A 9,217-nucleotide genomic window follows, 5' to 3' on the forward strand; every position below is an offset into this window, starting at 1 on the left:
TCAAATCCAGATTCTTGTAAAAATTCTTCAATAATTATTCTTTTAATTATCATTTATAAAAATAGATCTTCTTTCTCTTTATTTTTATCTTTTTTCTAAACGCATTTTTTTCCAAGCAAAGAGATCTTCTCTTTGGCAACAGTGTTTTTTTTTTTTTTTCTTAAATTACTGAACGTGTCATCAGGAAAGCTAACCCATCCCATCCCTTTCCCAATCTCCCTGAACCCACGTGAGGAAAGACATATGTTTTGTTTGCGATACAAAACAAAAACAATGTTAGAAATTCACCTTTTTTTTCTGCATCAGTTCTCGGGACAGTGGCGTCCCTTCTATAATCTATAAGGGGGGGGAGTTAAGTTCACACTAAAATGAATGAATGGTTCACCAATTGAAAAAACAAAAAACTAAAAGAGACCCCTCCCTTTCACGGACAGAGAGGTTACATAATCATTAACGACAGTGGATCCGGATTTCAAAAAGAAAAACCAATCCTGAATCAAGACAGAGAAAAGGGTTTCGGTCTAAAACATTCTCTTCTCTGAAATGAGGGGGTACGGGGGTTTGCTACTGTGTACACAGAAGAGAAGGAAATCATTGAGAACAACCACAACAAACAGAAGGAACACACAACAAAGAGAAGCCTGCCTTATCACAGGAGCTTCTAAAAAACTCATGGACATTTTCTTCAATTCATTTTTGTAATACTTAGGCAACATTGGCTTATAGGTCCAAAGTTATAATATAAGCCATTTCTAGTTCAATTTGCTTTGATGGTTTCGTCGGTTGCTTTGTGTTTACGGTTGGAGTTGAGTTTGCTGTGTTGGATGGCTGTAATAGGGTGGTAATAGAAGGTTGTGACAAAAGGGGGAGGGGGGACGGTTAAGGGGGGGGTGGGGGGGTTGATGGGGAGGGGGGTATTTGGACTAGGCCAAGTTGGGGGGTGACTGGTCGGACTGGGTTCAAGCTCAAGACTTGTGTGTCTTGTTGGTCTTGAAGGAGACTTGCAGGACGCGGTCGCCCAGCCTGTAGCCGTTGAGACTGGCGATGGCCATGGCCGCCTCGTCGTAGTTCGTCATGGTGACGAAGCCGAAGCCTTTGCACTTGTTGGTGTTGAAGTCGCGGATCACCTTGACGTTGTTGACGGCACCGAACGGCCCGAACAGCTGCCACAGCACGCTCTCGTCTGAATCTGGGGACAGGTTGTACACGAAGATGCACCAGCCGGTGCCGGTGTGACCGGGGATGTTCATGCCGACCAGGCTGGTCATGCTGTCAATGGTGATGGGAGAGAACCTGAGACGAGCGATAGAGTGAAGGGAATAGGAACGGAAAGGGGAGGAAAGAGGGAAGAAAAAGACAAAGAGCCGCGTTTCAGTTTGACTGGTAGATGGCATTTGAAGGGAGTCCGTGTTTACGTCTACTGCGTGTGATATCGCTAAAAGCCTCATGGGAATCACTCTACACTCTACACTTACCACTCAACAGCTCACAAAAATAGACTAGATAAAACATGTTGGTTTCCACTAGAATGTAAGATCCTCTATACTGGTCAACACAAAAGAGGTAGGACTTGAATTGGCTGTGTTCGGTATGTATGAGTGGATGCGTTTGAGTCTAAATGTGTTCTATGTGTGCGTGCAAAGCTAAATCCTCCTTGTGGCCCTCCTGTGTACCAGGCCCCTTCTCAGCACTGACAGTGTTGCAAGCTGGGATGCATTTGGTTGAGGAGATGCAGAGGAAGCTTTTCCGGCTCTCTATCTCTTTCTCCTTGAGGGGCTCCTTTGGGAGCTAAATTGCAGGAAGTCTGTGAATTAAACCATTTCTAGAAATTCATCAAAGACCACGCACCCAGCTAAATCTGTCCTCTTTCGCCTCGTAATCTTTCTCCATTTTCTCGTGATGCAAGAGATTTGAATCCTCAGTTGACTTCACTTAATTGCCTTTCCGCTTAAAGGAAAGGCAAAAGGAGGAGAAGTAAACCCAATTTTAAGTAAAAGGTAAATTACATAAATAGGTTAAATTCTTGCAGCATCCCCCTCTCTCTCTCCCACTCCAGGAAACACTGTGGGCATTACTGCGTGCGCTTTAATTGAGATTTCCGCTTTGCTGCAGCTGTCTCAGGGAAGGCTGCTTCCTCGAGGAACGGAGGGAAGAGGGAGACGGAAGCCCTTTACAGCCCAGTGTTATTAAGGAACAAAGAGCGTTCCACTCTTCCCGCATTCGCCTGGGCGTTGTGTTCTGTTCCAGAGATGCTGGCACTGATCGATCGCCCTGCTCTCCAACACCCCTGTGTCTTCAACTGCTGTATTCGCACATCACTACGACCTTCCTGCCTGACTTTGGTCGCTAGCAATGTAAAATAACGGCTGCAAACTTTTGGTTAATAATTAATTCGATAACAATGATGAACGCAAATAATAAATAGACGAGACTGTCGTAAATCATACAGTTGCATATACCACATCCGTTGCATAAAAATCACTTTTAAATCGGGGCTGGTCTTTGTGAATTTCTTCCATCAGTGAAGCACCTTTTGTTGCTTAATATTATTGATATCCTACTTAATATTTAGAAATATTTTGGTCTTGAAGTGTAGTATGCTAATCGTGAGTCCAGCGTTATCGACTCATTGACTCCCTGTGCTCACCGCGCTCGCTCTAGTTTGGTGCATAGTACCGCCGCATACACAAGATTATCCTCTAAATCATAACCGCCTAACGCCTCATTATTTTGGTGAGTCGATCCTCTTTTTTTTCCACCTAAGCCCGAGGCCAAATCCTATTGTGTCTCCGAAATCTCGACATGATTTCTTTGTCCTGTCGACGGGCGATTTGGTATTTTCTGCAGCATGTAGGTAACACAAGTTGCATCTTAACAGGTCTGGGCACACCATTACCCTGTGCAGCACGCTCAGCTGTGTTCAAGGCTCAAAACAACCTTGCAGTCATTTGCATGCAAACGCCGGAGTGCATGAGGAGGTTTGTGAGAGCGTCTGGGTCAACTTAGAGACTAGCAAACAACGGGCCACGGAGGACATGGAAAATATCCCTATGTGTGTGTGAATGTGTGTGTGTACATACATTTTGTTGCATCCATAAGAGCTGTTCCAAACACAAACCAATATTACAGTGAGGGGTTGCATAGCAACAGTGTGGCTGACCAGCTATCCATTCTGTCCTTTCTATAGCCGAACCATTTCCAGCTCTTAACACCTTTCTTTTCTACCGACAACCGCCTCCCCCCCGGCCTTTGATCAAAGAAAAGCACTCCTAACTTAATGACATGCTTTGCAATCAGCATGGTTTAATAGAAAAAGCTATAATTTCGACCCTGAATAAATACTAAAGACTTAATAGGTCGCGCAGAGAACAATTTGAGTGGGGTCTAGTGTTTATTCAACTGGATGCAGACGGGCTGTGGCGAGTTTGGGAATAGCCTTAAACCGTAACATACTAGAGCTGATAAATCCTCATATTTTACAGCTTTTCTTTTGTCAAGTGACATTCTCCTCATCCTTAACTTTTTCCCTCCCTGTTTGAATTAGAGAGCCTACTTCTGAGGGTGTCCCTCATGCCTGCAACATACAAGATGCCACCATTAGCACATTGAGAAAAAAAAACAAACACCTATCATCACAGAGGCTGCTGCTCAGGGTTATGTAACAACCAAAGGCGCGAGAAAGCAAAATTAAACATGGCGGGAAAGGGAAATAAAATCAGAGTGGGGTAGTGCTGAGCAAAGTAGGAGTTTTTCTGCAGTGAAACAGCATTTCATGTTTCCAGCAGAGATCCAGGTTCATCCAGCCGTCTTTTTTGTTGAAATTTTATGGCCCATGTTTTCGGACTTCATCACAATTGAAAGTGAAAACGAATATAATCAGTTTTGCAAATAACAATTATAGCTCATAATTGCTGTATGGTGTATTTAAATGTAATGCAAAAAGCCTCTTAGAAATCAGAGCGCATGTTTAATTTGAAGCTTTGCTCTTTTACAAGATCCTTCGGTCATGGCTGAAGAACCTGAATCCAGGAAGAATAAAATACGCCTGGAATCAAGCGCTCGACACCAGAGAACAAAACAACCCATTCAATACGGAACAAAAACAATTCAAAACAACCCAAACAACACCAGCACTTGTCATAATCAAAACAAAGCAAATTCATCACCACTGAAAACAAAGACGGATTGTTTTCTGCTTTTTACATCTTAGGTGGTTGGAAGGGTTTCAAAACCAAATCAAGCTTGAAGAGGAAAAAGAACAAAAACAAATCAAGGAACCAAAAAGCAATTAACCTAATTGTCAAATGCAATGTCATTTCAACGATACAAGAAAGTTTCAACTAAAAATATATATATGAATAAAAAAGAAAGGAACCAAAAATGTATATTGAAAAAATCATTGAGTCAACATGGACATCTGGCATTGGGTGAAGTTTTTAATTACCTCTTTACGCCATAGGCCATATTAAGCAAATTGTCCAGCCTGTAAAGAGAAGGAGGGTTCTGGGGTTAATGGTGGGCAGATGGTCGACTCACTCAATGGAACTAATGCTATGTCCCTATAGGAACTGCATGGTCCTCCTCACTCAAGAATCAAACAAACCCCATCCATAAGTGCTCCATTACACTGAGAAGCCCCACCGGGTGACACTCCCCGCTGTCCAGTGTTTAGATACCGTAGGCCACCGAGGCACTTGTTAGGTCAGCCAGCGGCTAGCCAGGCCCTGCAGGGCGGGAGCGCCGGGTAATGGCGGAGCGCTTTATCAGAGGCGCTGGCGTCGTTTTTTGAAGATGTGTTGCTACAAGCTAACAATAAACGAAACAATAAAACAGAACGAGCTTCGCAACGTCCTCATACAGTAGTCCCACGGTGCTTGGCGATACCCCCATGCTCGACTGGCCATCATGATATGCAATGTCAAGTCATATTTTTAGAATAACTAGAATCACTTTCAATGACGAGTGGAATCAATTTCTTCTAAATAACAAACAATCGAGTGATCCTGACACGACAGGACGTGAAATTGAAGACTCCGATCCAGAGTTCTGTCAGTGTAATGGTTTGGCATTTGAATGATGGTGAGCAAAAGAGGGGATGATAATGTGTGTGTGCTTTCTGTGAAACACGCCCACAAAAAAACAAGCAACTGAATGTTAAACTTGACATGAATTTGCCAATGAGTGAGTTTTTTCTGGGTTTTTTGTTCTGGGTCAACCTGTTAAATGCAAACTGGTCTGATGAAATATGTGCGTTAGTTGATGGGCGTCCACCGCCTGCAAAAAAACCAGATTCGTACTTGGGAAATGTCTTAATTCCATGACAATATCGGCCGCTGAGCGACAGCTACAGCGGTAGCTGGCGAGAATATCATTTCACAGTGTGTACATGAGTTTGAGACGGCTTCCAAAAAAAATAAAAGATAGTTGGCTGTGTGGAACCTTGGCCCGTGTGGATGGATGCTGTCTGCTCGGTGACTCCACGACCTTCATCCCTCACGCAGGGCCGGCCTGTCTCATGTCTTATTAGCTCTGCCGGGCTAATGGACAGGGGCCACGGCTTATTGAGCAACAGCAGGTCAACCGCTCCCCGCTCCTCCAACAGCACCAAGCACACGACTCTCAAGGTCGACGCTCTCGCTGTTTACCTTCTTCAACTCTCATTAGCAGTTTAAGGGACTGACCGCAGGTCCAAAGCCAGTTTCAGAGTTAAGCTGTAAGTTAGTTCTGATCACTTTCCTGATGATAGCTCACATTTTTGGATTTCTTTAATACTGTCTCTATTTTAGGGTTTTGGGAAAATTTTAATGATATGCTAAGAAATATATGTACTTTATTTTGTCATAAGTATGCGATAAGTAAATGGAAATAAATGGTATGAAGCTTAAATAAATGCACTGAAAATAAGAATGTTTACAAAAAGAAGCCCAGTGAGAGGACACTTAAGATGCAACAACAAAAGTTAGGCTTCAAACTGGAATAGCATTTGAACTGTACATTTACTTAGAATTTTCCAAAAGAGAAGCATTCCAGTCGTGCTGAAAATTTAAAACTTCATATGTAAAATTCGACAAAGTACAATTTTGACTAATTTAAATAGTGGTCATGAACTAATACCTTTTATGTAATAGTGATTTATTTATGTATTTATGTATCCAATACATTATACTGTACTGAACATGGACACTGCTAATTCAATAACTGTATCACCAAGCATCTCAGAACTAGTTGAGTACAGTAAACTATCTTTGAGATTTCTTTTTATGGCAACACATTGTTTGTTTTGTTTATTTTTATCTTACATGCATTACAGTATTATTTTTCTTTTTCTATGTGTCTGTCTGGGGCTTGCCAGTGGACATTATGGCGCTACACAAAAACACAAACAGCCCATCGAAACAAAGCAAAAAGTGGAGAAGAGGATATACAGACTCATTAGGATGGTGATTAGACCATTATGTGTGTGTGTGTGTGTGTGTGTGTGTGTGTGTGTGTGTGTGTGTGTGTGTGTGTGGTGGGGGGGGGGGGGGGGGGGGGGGGGGTGGGCTGTTAATGAGTCAATTGGACTGGAGGCTCAGAGGACACGCGCTTCAGGCCCGGGGAGTGAGGAGACATCTGCCCGGCCGTGGCGAACACAACCTGCCATACACGCACACACACACACATGTACACCCACACCCACACGCACACACAGACACACACACACAAGCACACACACACACCGACACACACACATGCACGCACACACCCACTGCGCAAGCACAGGCATTTATATCCATGACACACAAAGAAACACACATTAACACACACGCAATTGGATTGACTATACACACAAATACAATCACGCCTCGAAAAACACACACACACACATGCACACACACACACACACACACACACACACACACACACACACACACACACACACACACACACACACACACACACACACACACACACACACAGACACCAATACGTCCACAGACACTCAAACACTAATACACATGCATATTTTCACACACATTTGCAAAAAGGTACAAAGGTACAAAAATAAGCATGAGAACAGGTGCATACACACACGCACGCATGCACACGCACGCACAAACACACACACACACACACACACACACACACACACACACACACACACACACACACACACACACACACACACACACACACACACACACACACACACACACAGGGCAGTTTCACACTTCCTGTGCGCACTCACTCCCCAGCATTTTATACTACCTCTCCAAGCTCCACATAGACAATGGGGGCTTTTGTGTTCTCTCTCAATGCATGTTAATTGAAAAACTGGTGTTTTTGTTTTCCCTCTTTTTTGAAACAAAAAAAGAATCCGCTCAATTAAAATTGGCTCCTGCCCTGGATATAATAAGGCTAATTTGCTAATTAGTGCCATTAGTTAACGTCATGGCATCGGAAACGAGCTGAGATCCAGGGCTTGGTGTATTGTGCTTGAGTGGATTATGTTTGTCTCTCTTGTAGAGGAACCAACTGAGTGGACACAACATCAACTAGAGCAAAGCATTTGGATTATTCACAAGAACCTTTGTTGGGGTTACAATTTGGATTTGGGAAACCTTGTCTAAATGCTACTCGAAGGCATACTTGCTCAATTTTAATTTTTAACTCAAAGAAGATCAAAACCAAAGAGGAACATGCTGCAAATTTGGAGCGATACAAATTGCCTGCTTATTTTAGTTATGCTCGTTAAACTGAAAAAAAAATCAATCAGTATACACTCACTAAAACATATACATAGATACATTATTTTGTAATTTGTTGATGTTAGCAATGTAATGTACACTCACTGAGCACTTTATTAGGACCACTATACTAATACTGGGTAGGGCCTCCCTTTGCTCTCAAAACAACCTCAATTCTTCTTGGCATGGATTCCACAAGATATTGGAAACATTCCTTTGAGATCCAGGTCCATGTTGACATGATTGCATCACGCAATTCCTGCAGATTTGTCAGCAGCACATTCATGTGAATCCTCCCACATCCCACGAATCTCCCGTTCTATCACATCCCAAATGTGTTCTATTGGATATAGATCCGGTGACTTGGAAGGGCACTGAAGAACATTGAACTTATTGTCATGTTCATGAAACCAGTTTGAGACAACTTTTGCTTTGTGACATGGTGCATTATCATGCTGGAAGAAACCATTAGAAGATGGGTAAATTGTAGCCATGAAGGGATGCACATGGTCAGCAACAATACTCAAATAGACTGTGGCATTCAACAGATGATTGATTGGTATTAACGGGCCCAAAGTGAAATAATTCCCCAGACCATTACACCACCGCCACCAGCCTGGACTGTTGACACGAGGCAGGTTGGGTAGATGGATTCATGGTGTTGCCACCAAATTCCATAATCCACAATACCATCTGTGTGCCTCAGCAGAAATCAAGATTCATCAGACCAGGCTACGTTTCTCCAGTCTTCAACTGTCCAGTTTTGGTGAGCCTGTGCGTACTGCAGCCTCAGCTTTCTGTTCTTGGCTGACAAGTGGAATCCGACATGGTCTTCTGCTGTTGTAGCCCATCCGCCTCAAGGTTCCACTTGTTGTGCATTCTGAGATGTTGTTCCACCACAGTTGTACAGAGTGGTAATCTGAGTTACCGTGGACTTTCTGTCAGCTCGAACCAGTCTGGCCATTCTCTGTTGACCTCTCTCATCAACAAGGTGTTTCTGTCCACAGAACTGCTCGCTGGATGATTTTTTTTTTGTTTTTCGCACCATTCTGAGTAACCTCTAGAGACAGTTATGCGTGAAAATCCCAGGAGATCAGCAGTTACAGAAATAATCAAACCAGCCCGTCTGGCACCAACAATCATGTCACAGTCACAAACACTGAGATCACATTTTCTCCCCATTCTGATGGTTGATGTGAACATTAACTGAAGCTGAAGACCCGTATCTCCATGATTTTATGCATTGCACTGCTGCCACATGATTGGTTGATTCGATGATTGCATAAATAAATAGGTGTACAGATGTTAATAATATAATAATCCTCTGAAAAAGTGTTCAGTAAGTGTACATTTCAAGCCCTTTAACTTTTAATTCTTTCTTTGCTTCATGGTCAATATAGTGACCTTGATCTTGTGTCATTTTACAGATTCTGAGTCTGATCTATTTCCTTCACTTGAGATTGTGTTTCCATTTACATTTGCCGCAAATG

At 42.9% G+C, this 9,217-nt stretch overlaps 1 protein-coding gene across 8 annotated transcripts in view; it reads right to left on the minus strand.

Annotated features, from left to right (window-relative positions):
• Nucleotides 1-965: 965 nt before the first annotated feature.
• The window catches only part of elavl4 (ELAV like neuron-specific RNA binding protein 4), a gene marked incomplete at both ends in the record, with an annotated part of 86,202 nt that continues 77,950 nt past the window's right edge, over nt 966-9,217 (minus strand). For 6 of the 8 annotated variants that reach the window (XM_080000242.1, XM_080000241.1, XM_080000240.1 and 3 more), the window contains 2 exons: nt 966-1,293; nt 4,445-4,483. In XM_080000242.1, the coding sequence (XP_079856368.1) occupies nt 966-1,293; nt 4,445-4,483 (367 nt within the window). Of the gene's footprint in view, nt 1,294-4,444; nt 4,504-9,217 lie in introns of all 8 variants that reach the window. The other 2 variants (XM_080000239.1, XM_080000244.1) reach the window with 2 other exon arrangements.

This window comes from Zeus faber (genome assembly GCF_960531495.2).
Source record: "Zeus faber genome assembly, chromosome: 1".
Classification (NCBI taxonomy): domain Eukaryota; kingdom Metazoa; phylum Chordata; class Actinopteri; order Zeiformes; family Zeidae; genus Zeus; species Zeus faber.